The sequence below is a fragment of the Ranitomeya variabilis genome, chromosome 1 (genome assembly GCF_051348905.1).
Source record: "Ranitomeya variabilis isolate aRanVar5 chromosome 1, aRanVar5.hap1, whole genome shotgun sequence".
NCBI classification, from domain to species: Eukaryota; Metazoa; Chordata; class Amphibia; order Anura; family Dendrobatidae; genus Ranitomeya; species Ranitomeya variabilis.
The window spans coordinates 590,953,977-590,977,607 of record NC_135232.1 but is presented as its reverse complement, the minus strand read 5'-3'; the positions used below and the strand labels follow the sequence as shown (position 1 = coordinate 590,977,607).

Sequence of the window (23,631 nt, the reverse complement as noted above, 5' to 3'; positions counted from 1 at the left end):
CGGCACGCGTGTGCCGCACGTATGGCCTACGTGAGCTCGCGGGCACACGGACACGGATAACTCCGGTACCGATTTTTTCCGGTACCGGAATTATCTGGACGTGTGGGACAGCCCTTATAAAAAGTTTATTAAAAATAAAAGGGTAACCAATAAAAAAGTTGACAAAAAAAAATATTTACGCAAAAATGTTTTTTTTTATAAAAAAAATGATCACAAATTTTGTATTGTAATTAGTGTTGAGCATTCCGATACCGCAAGTATCGGGTATCGGCCGATACTTGCGGGTATCGGAATTCCGATACCGAGATCCGATACTTTTGTGGTATCGGGTATCGGTATCGAAACAACATTAATGTGTAAAAGAAAGAATTAAAATAAAAAATATTGCTATACTCACCTCTCCGACGCAGCCTGGACCTCACCGAGGGAACCGGCAGCGTTGTTTGCTTAAAATGCGCGCTTTTCCTTCCTCCCGTGACGTCACGGCTTGTGATTGGTTGCGTGCCGCCCATGTGACCGCGACGCGACCAATCACAGCAAGCCGTGACGTAATTTCAGGTCCTGAATGCAGAATTCTGCATTCAGGACCTGAAATTACGTCACGGCTTGCTTTGATTGGTCGCGTCGCGGTCACATGGGCGGCACGCAACCAATCACAAGCCGGGACGGAATTTTAAAATGCGCGTGTTTCCTGCCTCCCGTGACGTCACGGCTTGTGATTGGTCGCGTCGCCCATGTGACCGCGACGCGACCAATCACAAGCCGGAACGTAATTTTAAAATCCTGAATGCCTAGAATTCGGCATTCAGGACCTGAAAATTACGTCACGGCTTGCTGTGATTGGTCGCGTCGCGGCCACATGGGCGGCACGCGACCAATCACAAGCCGTGACGTCACGGGAGGAAGGAAAAGCGCGCATTTTAAGCAAACAACGCTGCCGGTTCCCTCGGTGAGGTCCAGGCTGCGTCGGAGAGGTGAGTATAGCAATATTTTTTATTTTAATTCTTTCTTTTACACATTGATATGGTTCCCAGGGCCTGAAGGAGAGTTTCCTCTCCTTCAGACCCTGGGAACCATCAGGGATACCGTCCGATACTTGAGTCCCATTGACTTGTATTGGTGTCGGGTATCGGTATCGGATTAGATCCGATACTTTGCCGGTATCGGCCGATACTTTCCGATACCGATACTTTCAAGTATCGGACGGTATCGCTCAACACTAATTGTAATATGTTAAATAAAATTTGGTTTGGTTTAAAAAGAATTTCTTTGTGAAGTGCCTTCATTTAAGTATGCTAACTAAATGTACAAAAATATTACACAACACACGTTAGAAGGTATAACATTTGGTTTATTACCCAAAATATACCAAAATAAGTTTTGGACTGTAATTTTTAAAAGTTGGTGTCAATAAAAATTTTTTTTTACACAAACATTAATCAACAATACATGAGAAAAGATGTCACACAATGTTCTCTTGCCATGGCACCCTGCCCACAGGTGAAACAAAATACTCAGCAAAGTGGTCCCTCATTCTGGAAACAGAAGCGACGGAACCGACAGAGCTGCTGCGGTAATCCCACAGGGTGGTCTCCAAGTCCTCATCTTCCATGGATCAGGCTCCTTGGAAATTACATAGTTATGTAGGACCACGCAGGCCTTCACAACCTCATCCACGGTTTGTGTGTGCAGTCTTATGGCGGTGAGCAGCACGTGCCACTTTGCCGTGAGAATGCCAAATGCACATTCAACAACTCTTCTTGCTCTTGTTAATCTGTAATTTAACACTCTTTTTGTTCTGGTTAAGTCTCTGCTAGAATACAGTTTGAGGAGATGTGGGGATAACTGGAAGGCCTCATCACCCACACAAACATACGGCATAGGCGGTCCGCTTGTTCCCGGGAGTGCTCTGGCTGCTGGAAAGTCATAATTGTCTGCATACAAACAACGGCCCATTGGTGAATTTTTAAATACTTGGGAGTCGTTGGACCGGCCATAGGCTCCAATGTCCACAGCCAGAAATTTGCAGTTGGCATCTGCAATGGCCATTATTATGATAGAAAAGTACTTCTTGTAATTAAAAAACTCTGAGCCTGATCCTGCCGGTTTGGATATACGTATGTGTTTCCCATCTACTGCACCCACGCAGTTTGGGAAATGGCAGAGTTTCTCGAACAGTTCTGCACTCTGCAGCCAGATGTCCCTTGTCGGTGGTGGCATGTATTCCGTGTGTAAATTCTCCCAAATAGCGCAGAAGGTGCCTTTTACAATTCCGGAAATAGTCGAAACACCGAGGCGGAACTGAAAGTGTAGTGACATAAGAGATTCACCTGTAGCCAAGAAGCTGTGAAAAAAAAAAGTTATTAAAAATTGCAAAGACACACATAACATTTTTAAACAATTACACAAATGTTCCTTTTTTTTTTTAAGTTTCAAAAAATGGCACTGCGAATTTTTTTTGTCTGTTGTAGTGCACATTAAAAACAGCATTTTTACATGTGTGCATTCTTGGTGTTAAAAAATTAGTAATGGCCACTAACAATAAAAAAATTAACATGCTCCTGAAAATGCAACGCAGTGTTTCAGCGCAGTATTTTGTGGAGCATGTTCACTGCTGATGTGAAGGTTTAAATATGAACAATGATTAAAAAAAAAAAAAAAAGAGCTTACCGCAGGGTCACCATCAGCCGCTCCGCCGGTGAAATGGCAAGCCTCATGTGTGTGTCCTGCCTTTTGATGGAATCCCCAACTTGTTCCAGCAACAAATCAAAATGCTCCTGCCTCATCCGAAGGTAATTAAAAAATTTTTGCGGATTCTGGCGCAACTCCATGTACAAAGTAGAATATACACCCCGGGTCATCCGCAGTGCATTAATGGGATGAATCCATAGTCTGCGACGTCGAGGTTGAAGCATCCTCCGTCTTTCTGCTGCCGCCTCCTTGTCCCGAACCATAATATCCAGGCGATTTGTCTCAAAAATCACATCGGTTACAACATTTGCAATCCTCACAAGTACTTGCTCCATCGCTGCCACTTTCTCTAATAAACCCTTTCAAAGATGTGCTGTAAAAACATTCAATATATAGTTTTCCATATTTTCCAGTAGCCAATCACATAAGGAGACTCCCATTTTTAGGCAGGGAAAACGGATCCGTCATAAAAACGGATGAAACGGATAGTAAAAACGGACACAACGGATTAAACGGATCCAGTTTTTCGACGGAACCGTCTAGCGGATCTACGACGGATCCGTCGAAATACTGTATGCGTTGCGTGCGTTTTTCACTATTTGTGACGCATCCGTCAATGCGTCGCGCCGACGCTTTTAGACGTCCGCAGAAAGACGCTAGTGTGAAAGAACCCTAATAATATAATAATAATAATAATATTTATTTAGCGCCAACATATTCCGCAGCGCTTTACAGCTTAACAGTTTCAAACACAACAGTCGTAAGTAATTATTATTATTATTTATTGTTATAGCGCCATTTATTCCATGGCGCTTTACAAGTGAGGAGGGGTATACATAATAAAAACAAGTACAATAATCTTGAACAATACAAGTCATAACTGGTACAGGAGGAGTGAGGACCCTGCCCGCGAGGGCTCACAATCTACAAGTAACAACGCTAACAATAATTAAAGCAAAATAAGACGACCCTGCTCGTGAGAACTTACAATCTACAATGAGGTGGGGGAGATACAAAGTACAGGTGCGTATTTACAATGACATATTTACAAATTTACAATCTATGTATCATCTATCCATTATCTATCTATTGATCTCCATCTATTATCTATCCTATCTATCTATCTATCTATCTATCTATCTATCTATCTATCTATCTATCTATCTATTATCTATCATATATCTATTAATCTCTATTATTATAATTTATTTATATGAACCAAACGTACAAGATTCAGAAACTGAGCGGCACCAGGTAAGCTTATCTTCACAGGCTATAATGTTTAAACAGAGATCAACAGACTTGAAACACTTTCCAAAAGAAGCATACTTGGGCGGTGCTCTACGTATGTTCAAGAAGATAAAGACTTCAAAATATTGCAACCATTATAACAGATAAGGCACTCACCCCCGCGATGCTGTCGTTAATGTCCTTTATTTGCTACGTGCAGCATTTAGACATTCATGGAGAGGCGGCAGGAAAGAGAGAGAGGGGTGCGGGGAGGCAGGAGAGGACGACGGCCGTTTCGCGCAACTGCGCTTCCACGGGTCCAGGTGTACCCGTGGAAGCGCAATTGCACGAAACGGCCGACGTCCTCTCCTGCCTCCCCGCACCCCTCTCTCTCTTTCCTGCTGCCTCTCCATGAATGTCTAATTGCTGCACGTAGCAAATAAAGGACATTAACCACAGCATCTCGGGGGTGAGTGCCTTATCTGTTATAATGGTTGCAATAATTTATTTATATATCTATCTATTATCTATCTATTAATCTCTATATATTATCTATTATGCATCTATCTCTTATCTATCTAGCTATTATTTATCTATCTATCTTTCTGTCATCAATCTATTATCTATTATCTATCTATCATTTTACGAAGAGATCAATGACAGGACCGCTATAAAAGATGAAAAATTAGACCTCACTCTCTAGGAGGATCTCTTGAGGAATGTTGATGTAATCATTAAAGGCCATTCTGTCTTCTGCACTTTTGTGTGTCATAGTTCAATGGTCTCTAAATACTTTGTCATAAAAAATGCTCCATACAGAGGTGGAGAAGGAACATCAACACCCACTATTAAAGTGGATTGTCATGATCCAGGTCTGGGTTTGCTTCTTGTCTTTCCTTCCCCAGTCTGGTTATGGTGGGGTTAACCTTTCCTGCCTCTCTGTGGTTTGTGGGTGGCTATTTGTTGGTGCCACTCCTGGTAGCATTTGTCAGTGATAGTTCCAGTCCCTGCTTAAGCAGCTGACCCATGTACCCTAGTTATCCTTCTGCCTCTGATTACCCATATTTATGCCTGACCCGTTCCCAATCCCTGACTTAGTGTGTGTTTGGTGGTTTCCTACAGTGTATGACTTGGCTTGAATTCTGAACCCTGACACCTGCTTTCTGTCTCTGTTACTACGTTTTCCGTCTGGCTTTGACTCTTTGGCTTATACCCCGACTACGTTTTTGTCTCACGTTTTGGATCCCGCACTCCCATCTGGTTCCGATTTCTGGCTTGTGTCTGACCACATGCATTGCTGTGTGTAATAAAACCTGGCACTCAACTTATATTTGGAAGCGAATTTATTTTCAACAACAAAAAAACGTTTCGGTCACCAATTTGACCTTCATCAGTTACGTATAGTGGATGGTGTTTGAGAAAAGGGTGCCAGTGTAGGCAAATAGTAATTATCTTCCTTGGTCTATGTAAAGGAGTGGTATGTATGAGACAGCCGCATGTTTATGGCATTGCCGTGACCTCTGGTAATTTGTTTTCCTGTTTGTTGCTGACTACTCTGCTGCCTCCTGGTGGCGCTCCTCGCTTTGCACTGTGCTACATAGTGAGTGCTACTTTTTCCCCTTACCCACGCCCCCTGGTGGAGGTTGAGTGCAACTGCCTTGCAGTTGCATTACATCGATGCTTTTTTTTGTTTTTATCGAAGAGTTGCTTGCGTCATACTTAGTATTAATTTTATGACGAGTACTGCCAATTCTCTGTGCTGCTGCGAAACCCAAATTCTTTTATCCTTTTGTGATATTGGATCTAGACACCACTCTTGACACAGGCTTCACTGCCTGAAATACTTTGCCCCCTGAGGAAGGATAACATCCGAAATGTGCGTTGGGGCGTGTGCACACATTCCAGGAACCTCCACATTGGTGCCATTTATCAAATAAGGTAGTATCTCTAACATGTACATTGTCTATTTCCTTTTTTGATATAACATGTGCTCTGATTCTTTGGAGCATTATTTATTCTGGTTGCTGTATGACTACATTTGTTTGGGCTCCCTCTCTTATACCGCCATATTGTGACGGGGAGATTTTTTCTGGCAGTACCATTTTTTGTGTTGTGTGGTTCTGGCATGTGTGCACACCTGCCGTTTTTTTTTTTTTTGCCATTGTCATGTTGGTTTCATGTATTGCATGTCATCTCTTGGCCTGATGGCTTTTTTTGTCCTTATTACCACTATGTATGAATAAAGTATTTTCACTTTTATACGTACATTGGACTGCTTTGGTCGTTTTTCTTGGCATTTTTTTTATGCCATGTGTCTCTTTTCTGAAATACTTTGTGCAGCTGTTGTGACCTGATTTACTTCTGTGTCCTGTCTCCCTAACCACACAGATAGACATCACCCTTGACTCAGGTCGCCTTGACTTCACTGTCTGAAATAGTCAACCCAGCTGTAAGCTGATTGACATCTATGTCCGGTCTCCCTAATTTCCCATCTAGACACCCCCCTTGACACAGATCCCCTTGCCTTCACTGCCAGAAATGCTGTCCAGCTTTTGTGACCTGATCGACTTCTGTGCCTTTTCTACCTGACCTCACATTTAGATACCACCTTTGATATGGGTCACCTTGACTTCACTTCCTAAGTTTCTTCGCCCAGCTGTTGTGACTTGATTGACTAATCTGTCCTTTCTCCACTCACTTTCAACCAGTACATGAAAATAAATGAAACACGCTGTGTAGAGGCCAGTTTGTGATATTAATGAGTTTATTTGCATAAGAACAAGCAGATTATTCAAATACATATAATGAAAAGATACAAAATGACACTTCTAGATGCTCACAGTCTCCCCTAGGCCTCGATGGCATGTAGCGATATCTTCATTATAGACAAATATTGACTTTTAAAATTGCATGACACAGAATCGTTTCCTGCAGACATCACTGGGATAATATTTGTTCAGAAATGATGAAATGTATCTATACAAATGAAATGACTTATTTAAAGGGTGACTCCACATTACAGTGGAAATTCCTGTTCACCCAAAGGATTAATCTTTTAAATCTGCAACGCTATAGATTTCCTTATTCCCCCCTCCTTAAAGTTGTCAAGCCCCTCCTATATTAGGCTTTTTATGTATAGATATGCGATAAAAAGGGGGAGAAGCATGACAAGCCATTGTGTGTGTAAATCAGGAATAGCTGCTTACTTACCACCGATTGTTGAATACTAAGGTACTTTCAAAATGGCACCCAATTAATTAGAGTAGACTTTCCACTTTAAAAAAATCCATTTTATCTATGTGGCAAATATCACATAATCACATATCACACAAAGAATTAGATCTGGCAGTGATAAGAAATTCATATATTGGTCAACTCTATGTGAAGCTGCACCTTCAATTAACACTAATACCAAAATAACAGAAGGGGGACCTTGGGTCTTCTTATCAACGCATGTTCTTCATCTTTCAAATAAATTCAAGTTGCTTTCTGTAAACCATGAACAAGATGCTTGATGACTCGGCTGTATGTAGTACTTTGAGTGCACAGGGGTGCATTGTTCTAAACTGTCTGTAAGTCTGATTATCAAATAAAAACCTAGATATACCACAAGGCAGGCCTCATAATGCACTTTTGCAAGGAATATTAAGCTGCTTGTAAAAGACCCAAAGCCAATAAAAAAAAGTACACCCTTGGGTTCTCGAAGTACTAAACAGAGACCCAAATTTTGTAATTTGCCATCCATCACTAGCACCTTGGGTCTTGATATTATATGTTCATATCATATGTTATATGGGCAGCACGGTGGCTCAGTCGTTAGCACAGCAGCGCTGGGTCCTGGGTTCAAATCCCATCAAGTACAACATCTGCAAGGAGTTTGTATGTTCTCCCCTGTGTTTGCGTCGGTTTCCTCCGGGTACTCCAGTTTCCTCCCACATTCCAAAAACATACTGATAGGGAATGCAGATTGTGAGCCCCATTGGTGACAGTGATGATAATGTATGTAAAGCACTGCGTAATATGTTAGCGCTATATAAAAATAAAGATTATTATTATATGTTCTTTATTGTTCAAATAAATACACGTTTCTTTCTGGAGGCCCTGAACAGGTTGCTGTTGATTGCTCTGGTGCTGCACCTAGTACTTTCAGTGCACAGGGGTGCGCTGCTCTGATAATCAATGTAAAGCTTATATATACCACAAGGCGTGTCTCATTATGCACATATGATTCACTCTGTTACAATGAATATTGAGCTGATAGTGAAAGACCCAAAGTCAATTCAACAAGGTACACCCTTGTGCTCTCAAAGTACTAAATTGAGACCCAAATATCAGTAAATTACCCCTCACCCATCACTAAATATTTGTAATATGATATTTTTGTTTGTTTTCTACAGGAAAAAATATGATATGACCATAATAATTAGAGGCGAAGGTTCCCTTTAGTTGTATATTTATAGTGATGTAAGATTACATTTATATAATCAAAGATTACCTATTATATCTTGTGCTCCTATTCTTTGCTACAATTTTTAGTATAAAATGTATCATGCATCTTTTACTTTAAAAAAAACATTTACAAATATAACAAGATAAAGGTGTAAAAAATATATATTTTTTTAAAATAACGTTTGATTGACCTTTCTAAACAGCGGCCAAGGTCAACGCCAAAAAGTTGTACAGCATTAAGGTAAAATTGCTTCCGCCTTGTTGGCACCAGACTATGCCACTTCCCAGCCATGAGATCTGTGGCCAAATTTGGCAGCACCATCTTCAATGTTGGCTGATGGCTTGACACATTTGTTGTCTCTCAGGATCAATAAAACATAGATATCCAGGTGTCACTATGCATGTGTCTGCTGCTCAGGATCCTCAGTGAGCACAGCGATATGGCCTTCTTCATGAGGTACCTGGAGTAATAAAAATTTGTCGGCGTTCAGATGTAGCAGAGTTGAATTTTTTTCACAGATTTTTTTAAATATTATTTTAAATTAAAAAAATTGTATTTTGCTACCATCTACTGGTGGCTAGTGAAACTGCAATTGCCATAGGCTGCTGGACAACAGGTGTAAAAAATTAGGGAGTAATGTTGTAGGACCCTTGTTTTCTTCAGAGGTGAAACATGCAGTTGTATCTTAACTATGTTTGAGGCCGGTTTCACACGTCAGTGGCTCCGGTACGTGTGGTGACAGTTTCCTCACGTACCAGAGACACTGACTCACGTAGACACATTAAAATAAATGTGTCTCTGGCTCTGCACATGTCAGCGTGTTTTCACGGACCGTGTGTCCGTTTGCAAAACACGGAGACATGTCAGTGTTCGTGGGAGCGCATGGATCACACGGACCCATTAAAGTCAATGGGTCCGTGTAAACACGTACCGCACACGGATGCCGTCCGTGTGCCGCCCGTGTGCCGACTGAGGACCACACAGACCGTGCAGGAGACAGCGCTACAGTAAGCGCTGTCCCCCTGCGTGTGGTGCTGAAGCCGGCATTCATTCCTTCTCCCCAGCAGCGTTCGCTGGAGAGAAGGAATGAAAAATCAAGGGTTTTTTTTATTATTTTTGTGTTTAAAATAAAGTTCCTGGTCACCTGACACCTCCCACCCCCTGTGCGCCCGCCCGCTTGCATTAAAATACTCACCCAGCTCCCGCGATGCTTCCTCTCAGCGCCGCAGCTTGTCCTGTGTGAGCGGTCACGTGGTGTCGCTCATTACAGTGATGAATATGCGGCTCCACCTCTCATAGGGACACGGATAACTCCGGTACCGATTTTTCCGGTACCGGAATTATCTGGACGTGTGAGACTGGCCTGATGTTGTCCACTTAGTTTTTATTACCACTTTCTTTATCCTTGTATCTGGAAACCATCAGCAAGATGCTATCCACTAATGTGCTAAATTATACAGTAGTTCTTTCTATCTTTCTGAGTGTCCTGTGAGCTTCAGATGTGGAGGTCTGCAAACTTAAAAAAATCCTAACCTCACCCCAAATAAAAATTAAAATTAAAATGCCCAATAACATCAACACCGCCTTGGGTTTTTCCGTTTTTGAGTTTCTGTTTTTTTTGCTCCCCTTCTTCCCAGAGCCATAACTTTATTTTATTTTTCTATCAATATGGCCGTGAAAGGGCTTGCTTCTTGTGGGACGAGTTATACTTTTGAATGACTCCTTTTGCTTTTGCCATATCGTATACTGGAAAATGGGAAACAAAAATCAAAGTTCGGTGAAATTGCAAAAAAGGACAATTCCACAATTTTTTTTTCCCCATGTTCACTAAATGCTAAAACTGACCAGCCATTATGATTCTCCAGGTCATTATGAGTTCATAGACACCAAACATGTCTAGGTTATTTTTTATTTAAGTGGTGAAAATAAAATACAAAGTTTGTTTAAAAAAAAAAAGTTGCCATTTTCCGATACCCGTAGCGTCTCCATTTTTCGTGATCTGGGGTCGGGTGAGGGCTTATTGTTTGCGTGCCGAGCTGACGTTTTTAATGATATCATCTTGTTGTGTCTGCAATCTTTTTATCGCCCGTTATAGCATTTTAATTCAATGTTGCAGCAACCAAAAAAACATAATTCGGGCGTTTTGATTTTTTTTTTTTGCTGCTCAGTTTACAGATTTGATTAATTATAGTGCTTTGGAACAAAGCACTATACTGTTATTCCACCGTGGTAAACTTCTTATTATAGTGCTTTGGAACAAAGCACTATACTGTTATTCCACCGTGGTAAACTTCTTATTATAGTGCTTTGGAACAAAGCACTATACTGTTATTCCACCGTGGTAAACTTCTTATTATAGTGCTTTGGAACAAAGCACTATACTGTTATTCCACCGTGGATAACTTCTTCTTCTTCTTATTCTTATTATAGTGCTTTGGAACAAAGCACTATACTGTTATTCCACCGTGGTAAACTTCTTCTTATTCTTATTATTCAGTCCGCACGTAATGCGGCCCGAACCGCTAAACTCACAGACTCCAGTGAGGTGTCATTTCGAAGCCAGCGTCCCCAAGAGGTGTGCTAAGTATTTTTCGTGCCGATCGGATTTGTAGTTTTTGCGCAATTTGTGTTTGAAAAAAGTCTTTCAATGCGTTTCAATAGGGAAATTGTCCCATACGTTTATAATGGGCTGGTTTCTGAGGCAATTTCTAAAAATAACTGCCACCTGGCTGATTAGCTCATTGATATGCGCAGTCAGACACAGTTACTATGCCAACGCCTATGAAGTCTACATCAGCTCACCAGGTCACAAGTTTTGTCAGATAATATCAGCTCTTAAAGTGACAGTACAGCACAATTCCAAACCACTATCCTTAGTCTTATGATTATTAGACTGTGGCCCGATTCTAACTCATCGGGTATTCTAGAATATGCATGTCCACGTAGTATATTGCACAGCCACGCAGTATACAGTGCAGAGCCGCGCAGTACACAGCGCAGAGCCGCGCAGTACACAGCGCAGAGCCGCGCAGTACACAGCGCAGAGCCGCGCAGTGCACAGCGCAGAGCCGCGCAGTACACAGCGCAGAGTCGCGCAGTATAAAGCGCAGAGCCGCGCAGTACACAGCGCAGAGCCGCGCAGTACACAGCGCAGAGCCACGCAGTACACAGCGCAGAGCCACGCAGTATAAAGCGCAGAGCCGCGCAGTACAAAGCGCAGAGTCGCGCAGTATAAAGCGCAGAGCCGCGCAGTACACAGCGCAGAGCCGCGCAGTACACAGCACAGAGCCGCGCAGTACACAGCGCAGAGCCGCGCAGTATAAAGCGCAGAGCCACGCAGTACACAGCGCAGAGCCGCGCAGTACACAGCGCAGAGCCGCGCAGTACACAGCGCAGAGCCGCGCAGTACACAGCGCAGAGCCGCGCAGTACAAAGCGCAGAGTCGCGCAGTATAAAGCGCAGAGCCCCGCAGTACACAGCGCAGAGCCACGCAGTATACAGTGCAGAGCCGCGCAGTACACAGCGCAGAGCCGCGCAGTACACAGCGCAGAGCCGCGCAGTACACAGCGCAGAGCCGCGCAGTACAAAGCGCAGAGTCGCGCAGTATAAAGCGCAGAGCCGCGCAGTACACAGCGCAGAGCCGCGCAGTACACAGTGCAGAGCCGCGCAGTACACAGCGCAGAGCCGCGCAGTACAAAGCGCAGAGTCGCGCAGTATAAAGCGCAGAGCCACGCAGTACACAGCGCAGAGCCGCGCAGTACACAGCGCAGAGCCACGCAGTATACAGCGCAGAGCCGCGCAGTACACAGCGCAGAGCCGCGCAGTACACAGCGCAGAGCCGCGCAGTACACAGCGCAGAGCCGCGCAGTACACAGCGCAGAGCCGCGCAGTACACAGCGCAGAGCCGCGCAGTATACAGCGCAGAGTCGCGCAGTATAAAGCGCAGAGCCGCGCAGTACACAGTGCAGAGCCGCGCAGTACACAGCGCAGAGCCGCGCAGTACACAGCGCAGAGCCGCGCAGTACACAGCGCAGAGTCGCGCAGTATAAAGCGCAGAGCCACGCAGTACACAGCGCAGAGCCGCGCAGTATACCGCGCAGAGCCGCGCAGTGCACAGCGCAGAGCCGCGCAGTACACAGCGCAGAGCCGCGCAGTATAAAGCGCAGAGCCGCGCAGTACACAGCGCAGAGCCGCGCAGTACACAGCGCAGAGCCGCGCAGTACACAGCGCAGAGCCGCCCAGTATACAGCGCAGAGCCGCGCAGTATACAGCGCAGAGCCGCGCAGTACACAGCGCAGAGCCGCCCAGTATACAGCGCAGAGCCGCGCAGTATACAGCGCAGAGCCGCGCAGTACACAGCGTAGAGCCACGCAGTATACAGCGCAGAGCCCCGCAGTATACAGCGCAGAGCCGTGCAGTACACAGTGCAGAGCCGCGCAGTACACAGCGCAGAGCCGCGCAGTATACAGCGCAGACACACGCAGTACACAGCACGGACACGCGCAGTACACAGCGCAGAGCCGCGCAGTATACAGCGCAGACACACGCAGTACACAGCACGGACACGCGCAGTACACAGCGCAGAGCCGCGCAGTACACAGCGCAGAGCCGCGCAGTATACAGCGAAGAGCCACGCAGTATATAGCGCAGAGCCGCGCAGTACAAAGCGCAGAGCCGCGCAGTATACAGCGCAGAGCCGCGTAGTATACAGCGCAGAGCCGCGTAGTATACAGCGCAGAGCCGCGCAGTACACAGCGCAGAGCCACGCAGTACACAGCGCAGAGCCACGCAGTATAAAGCGCAGAGCCGCGCAGTACAAAGCGCAGAGTCGCGCAGTATAAAGCGCAGAGCCGCGCAGTACACAGCGCAGAGCCGCGCAGTACACAGCGCAGAGCCGCGCAGTACACAGCGCAGAGCCGCGCAGTATAAAGCGCAGAGCCGCGCAGTACACAGCGCAGAGCCGCGCAGTACACAGCGCAGAGCCGCGCAGTACACAGCGCAGAGCTGCGCAGTACACAGCGCAGAGCCGCGCAGTACAAAGCGCAGAGTCGCGCAGTATAAAGCGCAGAGCCCCGCAGTACACAGCGCAGAGCCACGCAGTATACAGTGCAGAGCCGCGCAGTACACAGCGCAGAGCCGCGCAGTACACAGCGCAGAGCCGCGCAGTACACAGCGCAGAGCCGCGCAGTACAAAGCGCAGAGTCGCGCAGTATAAAGCGCAGAGCCGCGCAGTACACAGCGCAGAGCCGCGCAGTACACAGCGCAGAGCCGCGCAGTACAAAGCGCAGAGTCGCGCAGTATAAAGCGCAGAGCCCCGCAGTACACAGCGCAGAGCCGCGCAGTACACAGCGCAGAGCCACGCAGTATACAGCGCAGACCGGCGCAGTACACAGCGCAGAGCCGCGCAGTACACAGCGCAGAGCCGCGCAGTACACAGCGCAGAGCCGCGCAGTACACAGCGCAGAGCCGCGCAGTACACAGCGCAGAGCCGCGCAGTATACAGCGCAGAGTCGCGCAGTATAAAGCGCAGAGCCGCGCAGTACACAGCGCAGAGCCGCGCAGTACACAGCGCAGAGCCGCGCAGTACACAGCGCAGAGCCGCGCAGTACACAGCGCAGAGTCGCGCAGTATAAAGCGCAGAGCCACGCAGTACACAGCGCAGAGCCGCGCAGTATACCGCGCAGAGCCGCGCAGTGCACAGCGCAGAGCCGCGCAGTACACAGCGCAGAGCCGCGCAGTATAAAGCGCAGAGCCGCGCAGTACACAGCGCAGAGCCGCGCAGTACACAGCGCAGAGCCACGCAGTACACAGCGCAGAGCCGCGCAGTACACAGCGCAGAGCCGCGCAGTACACAGCGCAGAGCCGCGCAGTACACAGCGCAGAGCCGCCCAGTATACAGCGCAGAGCCGCGCAGTATACAGCGCAGAGCCGCGCAGTACACAGCGCAGAGCCGCCCAGTATACAGCGCAGAGCCGCGCAGTATACAGCGCAGAGCCGCGCAGTACACAGCGTAGAGCCACGCAGTATACAGCGCAGAGCCCCGCAGTATACAGCGCAGAGCCGTGCAGTACACAGTGCAGAGCCGCGCAGTACACAGCGCAGAGCCGCGCAGTATACAGCGCAGACACACGCAGTACACAGCACGGACACGCGCAGTACACAGCGCAGAGCCGCGCAGTATACAGCGCAGACACACGCAGTACACAGCACGGACACGCGCAGTACACAGCGCAGAGCCGCGCAGTACACAGCGCAGAGCCGCGCAGTATACAGCGAAGAGCCACGCAGTATATAGCGCAGAGCCGCGCAGTACAAAGCGCAGAGCCGCGCAGTATACAGCGCAGAGCCGCGTAGTATACAGCGCAGAGCCGCGTAGTATACAGCGCAGAGCCACGCAGTATACAGCGCAGAGCCACGCAGTATACAGCGCAGAGCCACGTAGTTATACTGCCCAGTCACGTAGTATATTGTCCAGTCACATAGTATACTGCATATCCCTGTTAAAAAAAAAAAAAAGAATTAAAATAAAAAAGTTACATACTCACCTCCTGGAGCGGCCGGTATCTGATGGTTGTTGCACCTCCTAGAGCCAGAAAGACGGAAGTGCCCTTAGACAATTATATAGTAGATTACCCCGCTCACCAAATCGGACCCCGAGGGGCCCGGCTCACCAAATCGGACCCAGAGTGACCCCGCCCACCAAATCGGACCCAGAGTGACCCCGCCCACCAAATCGGACCCAGAGTGGCTCCGCCCACCAAATCGAACCCAGAGTGACCCCTTCCACCAAATCAAACCCAGAGTGACCCCTTCCACCAAATCGGACCCAGAGTGACCCCACCCACCAAATCGGACCCTGAGGTGCCCAGCCCACCAAATGAGACCCTGAGGTGCCCAGCCCACCAAATCGGACCGAGTGACCCCACCCACCAAATTGGTCCCTAAGGTGCCCCGCCCACCAAATCGGGCCCAGAGTGGCTCCGCCCACCGAATCGGACCCAGAGTGGCCGCGCCCACAGAATCGGACCAAAAGTGACCCCGCCCACCGAATCGGACCTAGATTTACCCCGCCCACAAAATCAGACCCAGATTGACCCAACCCACCAAATCGGACCGCCTGAGGGGCACCCAAGTGTGAAAGTCTTGCAGGGGCAGCCCGGGCACCATTCCAAAGCACTATCTGTAGTTCCTTCAGGAAATACCCATCTAGTTCTTATTATTATTCAGTCCGCACGTAATGCGGCCCGAACCGCTTCACTCACAGACTCCAGTGAGGTGTCATTTCGAAGCCAGCGTCCCCAAGAGGTGTGCTAAGTATTTTTCGTGTCGATCGGATTTGTAGTTTTGGCGCAATTTGCGTTTGAAAATGTTTTTTCCCCTCATTGTAATGCTTTTCAATAGGGAAATTTTCACATAGGTTATAATGGCCGGGTTTCTGAGGCAATTTGAAATGTACCTGCCACCTGGCTGATTAGCTCATTGATATGCTCAGTCAGGCCCAGTTACTATGCCAACGCCTGCGAACTGTACATGACCCTAGCAGGACAGTTTTGGCAGATAATATCAGCTCTTAAAGTGATAGCACAGCACAATTTCAAAGCACTATCTATAGTCTTATTATAATTATTGCCCCGCTCACCAAATCGGACCCAGCCCGCCAAATCGGACCCAGAGTGGCGCCGCCCGCCAAATCGGACCCAGAGTGGCACCGCCCGCCAAATCGGACCCAGAGTGGCGCCGCCCGCCAAATCGGACCCAGAGTGGCGCCGCCCGCCAAATCGGACCCAGAGTGGCGCCGCCCGCCAAATCGGACCCAGAGTGGCGCCGCCCGCCAAATCGGACCCAGAGTGGCGCCGCCCGCCAAATCGGACCCAGAGTGGCGCCGCCCGCCAAATCGGACCCAGAGTGGCGCCGCCCGCCAAATCGGACACAGAGTTGCGCCGCCCGCCAAATCGGACCCAGAGAGGCGCCGCCCCCAGAGAGGCGCCGCCCGCCAAATCGGACCCAGAGTGGCGCCGCCCGCAAAATCGGACCCAGAGTGGCGCCGCCCGCCAAATCGGACCCAGAGTGACCCGGGCCGCCAAATCGGACCCAGAGTGACCCGGGCCGCCAAATCGGACCCAGAGTGACCCGGGCCGCCAAATCGGACCCAGAGTGGCGCCGCCCGCCAAATCGGACCCAGAGTGGCGCCGCCCACCAAATCGGACCCAGAGTGGCGCCGCCCGCCAAATCGGACCCAGAGTGGCGCCGCCCACCAAATCGGACCCAGAGTGACCCGGGCCACCAAATCGGACCCAGAGTGACCCGGGCCACCAAATCGGACCCAGAGTGACCCGGGCCACCAAATCGGACCCAGAGTGACCCGGGCCACCAAATCGGACCCAGAGTGACCCGGGCCACCAAATCGGACCCAGAGTGACCCGGGCCACCAAATCGGACCCAGAGTGACCCGGGCCACCAAATCGGACCCAGAGTGACCCGGGCCACCAAATCGGACCCAGAGTGACCCGGGCCACCAAATCGGACCCAGAGTGACCCGGGCCACCAAATCGGGCCCAGAGTGACCCGGGTTGACCAAATCGGGCCCAGAGTGACCCGGGCCACCAAATCGGGCCCAGAGTGACCCGGGCCACCAAATCGGACCCAGAGTGACCCGGGCCACCAAATGGGACCCAGAGTGACCCGGGCCACCAAATCGGACCCAGAGTGACCCGGGCCACCAAATCGGACCCAGAGTGACCCGGGCCACCAAATCGGCCCCAGAGTGACCCGTGCCACCAAATCGGGCCCAGAGTGACCCGGGCCACCAAATCGGGCCCAGAGTGACCCGGGTTGACCAAATCGGGCCCAGAGTGACCCGGGCCACCAAATTGGGCCCAGAGTGACCCGGGCCACCAAATCGGACCAAGAGTGACCCGGGCCACCAAATGGGACCCAGAGTGACCCGGGCCACCAAATGGGACCCAGAGTGACCCGGCCCACCAAATGGGACCCAGAGTGACCCGGCCCACCAAATGGGACCCAGAGTGACCCGGCCCACCAAATGGGACCCAGAGTGACCCGGCCCACCAAATCGGACCCAGAGTGACCCGGCCCACCAAATCGGACCCAGAGTGACCCGGCCCACCAAATCGGACCCAGAGTGACCCGGCCCACCAAGCCTCAACCCTGAGGGGCTACAACTACCAAACCAGCGCCTGAGGGGCACCCAAGTGTGAAAGTCTTGCAGGGGCAGCCCGGGCACCATTCCAAAGCACTATCTGTAGTTCCTTCAGGAAATACCCATCTAGTTCTTATTATTATTATTCAGTCCGCACGTAATGCGGCCCGAACCGCTAAACTCACAGACTCCAGTGAGGTGTCATTTCGAAACCAGCGTTCCTGAGAAGTGTGCTAAGTATTTTTCGTGTCGATCGGATTTGTAGTTTTGGCGCAATTTGCGTTTGAAAAAAGTGTCTCAATGCATTTCAATAGGGAAATTTTCCAATACGTTTATAATGGGCCTGATTTCTGAGGCAATTTCTAAAAATAACTGCCACCTGGCTGATTACCTCATTGATATGCGCAGTCAGAACCAGTTACTATGCCAACGCCTACGAGCCCACTAGGAAACAGGTTTTGTCAGTCAGATAATATCAGCTCCTCTCTGTTATCAGCCATTCCCCTGTCCTGCTGTCAGTCTATTTCTCTCTGTTATCAGCCATTCCCCGTACTGCTGTCAGTCTATTTCTCTCTGTTATCAGCCATTCCCCGTCCTGTTGTCAGTCTATTCTCTCTGTTATCAGCCATTCCCCCATCCTGCTGTCAGTCTATTTCTCTCTGTTATCAGCCATTCCCTTATCCTGCTGTCAGTCAGAGTGACCCGATCCTGCTGTCAGTCAGAGTGACCCGGCCCACCAAATCGGACCCAGAGTGACCCGGCCCACCAAATCGGACCCAGAGTGACCCGGCCCACCAAATCGGACCCAGAGTGACCCGGCCCACCAAATCAGACCCAGAGTGACCCAGGCCACCAAATCGGACCCAGAGTGACCCGGCCCACCAAATCGGACCCAGAGTGACCCGGGCCACCAAATCGGACCCAGAGTGACCCGGCCCACCTAATCGGACCCAGAGTGACCCGGCCCACCAAATCGGACCCAGAGTGGCCCAGCCCACCAAATCGGACCCAGAGTGGCCCGGCCCACCAAATCGGACCCAGAGTGACCCGGGCCACCAAATCGGACCCAGAGTGGCCCGGGCCACCAAATCGGACCCAGAGTGGCGCCGCCCGCCAAATCGGACCCAGAGTGGCGCCGCCCGCCAAATCGGACCCAGAGTGGCGCCGCCCGCCAAATCGGACCCAGAGTGGCGCCGCCCGCCAAATTGGACCCAGAGTGGCGCCGCCCGCCAAATCGGACCCAGAGTGGGGCCGCCCGCCACATCGGACCCAGAGTGGCGCCGCCCGCCAAATCGGACCCAGAGAGGCATCGCCGGCCACATCGGACCCAGAGCGGCGCCGCCCACCAAATCGGACCCAGAGCGGCGCCGCCCGCCAAATCGGACCCAGAGCGGCGCCGCCCGCCAAATCGGACCCAGAGCGGCACCGCCCGCCAAATCGGACCCAGAGCGGCGCCGCCCGCCAAATCGGACCCAGAGCGGCGCGGCCCGCCAAATCGGACCCAGAGCGGCGCCGCCCGCCATATCGGACCCAGAGTGGCGCCGCCCGCCAAATCGGACCCAGAGTGGCGCCGCCCGCCAAATCGAACCCAGAGTGGCGCCGCCCGCCAAATCGGACCCAGAGTGGCGCCGCCCGCCAAATCGGACCCAGAGTGGCGCCACCCGCCAAATCGGACCCAGAGTGGCGCCGCCCGCCAAATCGGACCCAGAGTGGCGCCGCCCGCCAAATCGGACCCAGAGTGGCGCGGCCCGCCAAATCGGACCCAGAGTGGCGCGGCCCGCCAAATCGGATCCAGAGTGGCGCCGCCCGATAAAATCGGACCCAGAGTGGCGAGGCCTGCCAAATCGGACCCAGAGTGGCGCCGCCCGCCAAATCGGACCCAGAGTGGCGGCGCCCGCCAAATCGGACCCAGAGTGGAGCCGCCCGCCAAATCGGACCCAGAGTGGTGCCGCCCGCCAAATCGGACCCAGAGTGGCGCCGCCCGCCAAATCGGACCTAGAGTGGCGGCGCCCGCCAAATCGGACCCAGAGTGGCGGCGCCCGCCAAATCGGACCCAGAGTGGCGGCGCCCGCCAAATCGGACCCAGAGTGCCCCCGCCCGCCAAATCGGACCCAGAGTGGCGCCGCTCGCCAAATCGGACCCAGAGTTCCCCCGCCCGCCAAATCGTTCCCAGAGTGCCCCCGCCCGCCAAATCGGACCCAGAGTGCCCCCGCCCGCCAAATCGGACCCAGAGTGCCCACGCCCACCAAATCGGACCAGAGTGGCACCGCCCGCCAAGTCGGAACCAGAGTGGCGCCGCCCACCAAATCGGACCCAGAGTGGCGCCGCCCACCAAATCGGACCCAGAGTGACCCAGGCCACCAAATCGGACCCAGAGTGACCCGGGCCACCAAATCGGACCCAGAGTGACCCGGGCCACCAAATCGGACCCAGAGTGACCCGGGCCACCAAATCGGACCCAGAGTGACCCGGGCCACCAAATCGGACCCAGAGTGACCCGGGCCACCAAATCGGACCCAGAGTGACCCGGGCCACCAAATCGGACCCAGAGTGAGCCGGGCCACCAAATCGGACCCAGAGTGACCCGGGCCACCAAATCGGACCCAGAGTGACCCGGGCCACCAAATCGGACCCAGAGTGACCCGGGCCATCAAATCGGACCCAGAGTGACCCGGCCACCAAATCGGACCCAGAGTGACCCGGCCCATCAAATCGGACCCAGAGTGACCCGGGACACCAAATCGGACCCAGAGTGACCCGGCCCACCAAATCGGACCCAGAGTGACCCGGGCCACCAAATCGGACCCAGAGTGACCCGGGCCACCAAATTGGACCCAGAGTGACCCGGCCCACCAAATCGGACCCAGAGTGACCCGGCCCACCAAATCGGACCCAGAGTGACCCGTCCCACCAAATCGGACCCAGAGTGACTCGGGCCACCAAATCGGACCCAGAGTGACCCGCGCCACCAAATCGTACCTAGAGTGACCCAGCCCACCAAATCGGACCCAGAGTGACCCGGCCCACCAAATCGGACCCAGAGTGACCCGGCCCACCAAATCGGACCCAGAGTGGCCTCAACCCTGAGGGGCTACAACTACCAAACCAGCGCCTGAGGGGCACCCAAGTGTGAAAGTCTTGCAGGGGCAGCCCGGGCACCATTCCAAAGCACTATCTGTAGTTCCTTCAGGAAATACCCATCTAGTTCTTCTTATTATTCAGTCCGCACGTAATGCGGCCCGAACCGCTAAACTCACAGATTCCAGTGAGGTGTCATTTCGAAGCCAGCGTTCCTGAGAGGTGTGCTAAGTATTTTTCGTGTCGATCGGATTTGTAGTTGTGGCGCAATTTGCGTTTGAAAAAAGTGTCTCAATGCATTTCAATAGGGAAATTTTCCAATACGTTTATAATGGGCCTGATTTCTGAGGCAATTTCAAAAAATAACTGCCACCTGGCTGATTAGCTCATTGATATGCGCAGTGAGACCCAGTTACTATGCCAACGCCTATAAACTCTACATCAGCTCACCAGGTCACAAGTTTTGTCAGATAATATCAGCTCTTAAAGTGACAGTACAGCACAATTACAAAGCACTATCTGTAGTCTTATCATTATTGCCCCGCTCACCAAATCGGACCCAGCCCACCAAATCGGACCAGAGTGCCCCCGCTTGCCAAATCGGACCCAGAGTGCCCCCGCCCGCCAAATCGGACCCAGAGTGGCGCCGCCCGCCAAATCGGACCCAGAGTGGCGCCGCCCGCCAAATCGGACCCAGAGTGGCGCCGCCCGCCAAGTCGGACCCAGAGTGGCGCCGCCCGCCAAATCGGACCCAGAGTGGCGCCGCCCGCCAAATCGGACCCAGAGTGGCGCCGCCCGCCAAGTCGGACCCAGAGTGGCGCCGCCCGCCAAGTCGGACCCAGAGTGGCGCCGCCCGTCAAATCGGACCCAGAGTGGCGCCGCCCGTCAAATCGGACCCAGAGTGGCGCCGCCCGCCAAATCAGACCCAGAGTGGCGCCGCCCGCCAAATCGGACCCAGAGTGGCGCCGCCCGCCAAATCGGACCCAGAGTGGCGCCGCCCGCCAAATCGGACCCAGAGTGGCGCCGCCCGCCAAATCGGACCCAGAGTGGCGCCGCCCGCCAAATCGGACCCAGAGTGGCGCCGCCCGCCAAATCGGACCCAGAGTGACCCGGGCCACCAAATCGGACCCAGAGAGACCCGGGCCACCAAATCGGACCCAGAGTGACCCGGGCCACCAAATCGGACCCAGAGTGACCCGGGCCACCAAATCGGACCCAGAGTGACCCGGCCCACCAAATCGGACCCAGAGTGACCCGGCCCACCAAATCGGACCCAGAGTGACCCGGGCCACCAAATCGGACCCAGAGTGGCGCCGCCCGCCAAATCGGACCCAGAGTGGCGCCGCCCGCCAAATCGGACCCAGAGTGGCGCCGCCCGCCAAATCGGACCCAGAGTGGCGCCGCCCGCCAAATCGGACCCAGAGTGACCCGCGCCACCAAATCGTACCTAGAGTGACCTAGCCCACCAAATCGGACCCAGAGTGACCCGGCCCACCAAATCGGACCCAGAGTGACCCGGCCCACCAAATCGGACCCAGAGTGGCCTCAACCCTGAGGGGCTACAACTACCAAACCAGCGCCTGGGGGCACCCAAGTGTGAAAGTCTTGCAGGGGCAGCCCGGGCACCATTCCAAAGCACTATCTGTAGTTCCTTCAGGAAATACCCATCTAGTTCTTCTTATTATTCAGTCCGCATGTAATGCGGCCCGAACCGCTAAACTCACAGACTCCAGTGAGGTGTCATTTCGAAGCCAGCGTTCCTGAGAGGTGTGCTAAGTATTTTTCGTGTCGATCGGATTTGTAGTTTTGGCGCAATTTGCGTTTGAAAAAAGTGTCTCAATGCATTTCAATAGGGAAATTTTCCAATACGTTTATAATGGGCCTGATTTCTGAGGCAATTTCAAAAAATAACTGCCACCTGGCTGATTAGCTCATTGATATGCGCAGTGAGACCCAGTTACTATGCCAACGCCTATAAACTCTACATCAGCTCACCAGGTCACAAGTTTTGTCAGATAATATCAGCTCTTAAAGTGACAGTACAGCACAATTACAAAGCACTATCTGTAGTCTTATCATTATTGCCCCGCTCACCAAATCGGACCCAGCCCACCAAATCGGACCAGAGTGCCCCCGCTTGCCAAATCGGACCCAGAGTGCCCCCGCCCGCCAAATCGGACCCAGAGTGGCGCCGCCCGCCAAATCGGACCCAGAGTGGCGCCGCCCGCCAAATCGGACCCAGAGTGGCGCCGCCCGCCAAGTCGGACCCAGAGTGGCGCCGCCCGCCAAATCGGACCCAGAGTGGCGCCGCCCGCCAAATCGGACCCAGAGTGGCGCCGCCCGCCAAGTCGGACCCAGAGTGGCGCCGCCCGCCAAGTCGGACCCAGAGTGGTGCCGCCCGTCAAATCGGACCCAGAGTGGCGCCGCCCGTCAAATCGGACCCAGAGTGGCGCCGCCCGCCAAATCGGACCCAGAGTGGCGCCGCCCGCCAAATCGGACCCAGAGTGGCGCCGCCCGCCAAATCGGACCCAGAATGGCGCCGCCCGCCAAATCGGACCCAGAGTGGCGCCGCCCGCCAAATCGGACCCAGAGTGGCGCCGCCCGCCAAATCGGACCCAGAGTGGCGCCGCCAGCCAAATCGGACCCAGAGTGACCCGGGCCACCAAATCGGACCCAGAGAGACCCGGGCCACCAAATCGGACCCAGAGTGACCCGGGCCACCAAATCGGACCCAGAGTGACCCGGGCCACCAAATCGGACCCAGAGTGACCCGGCCCACCAAATCGGACCCAGAGTGACCCGGCCCACCAAATCGGACCCAGAGTGACCCGGCCCACCAAATCGGACCCAGAGTGACCCGGCCCACCAAATCGGACCCAGAGTGACCCGGGCCACCAAATCGGACCCAGAGTGGCGCCGCCCGCCAAATCGGACCCAGAGTGGCGCCGCCCGCCAAATCGGACCCAGAGTGGCGCCGCCCACCAAATCGGACCCAGAGTGGCGCCGCCCGCCAAATCGGACC

The 23,631-nt window shown here is 52.1% G+C and overlaps 1 protein-coding gene across 1 annotated transcript in view; it reads right to left on the bottom strand.

Moving 5' to 3' along the window:
* Nucleotides 1-6,663: 6,663 nt before the first annotated feature.
* Nucleotides 6,664-23,631, bottom strand: part of RHBG (Rh family B glycoprotein) — a 36,668-nt gene continuing 19,700 nt past the window's right edge. The window contains exon 10 of the mRNA XM_077258310.1: nucleotides 6,664-8,831. Within this exon, the coding sequence (XP_077114425.1) occupies nucleotides 8,766-8,831 (66 nt within the window). The 3' untranslated portion in view covers nucleotides 6,664-8,765. The remainder of the gene's footprint in view (nucleotides 8,832-23,631) is intronic.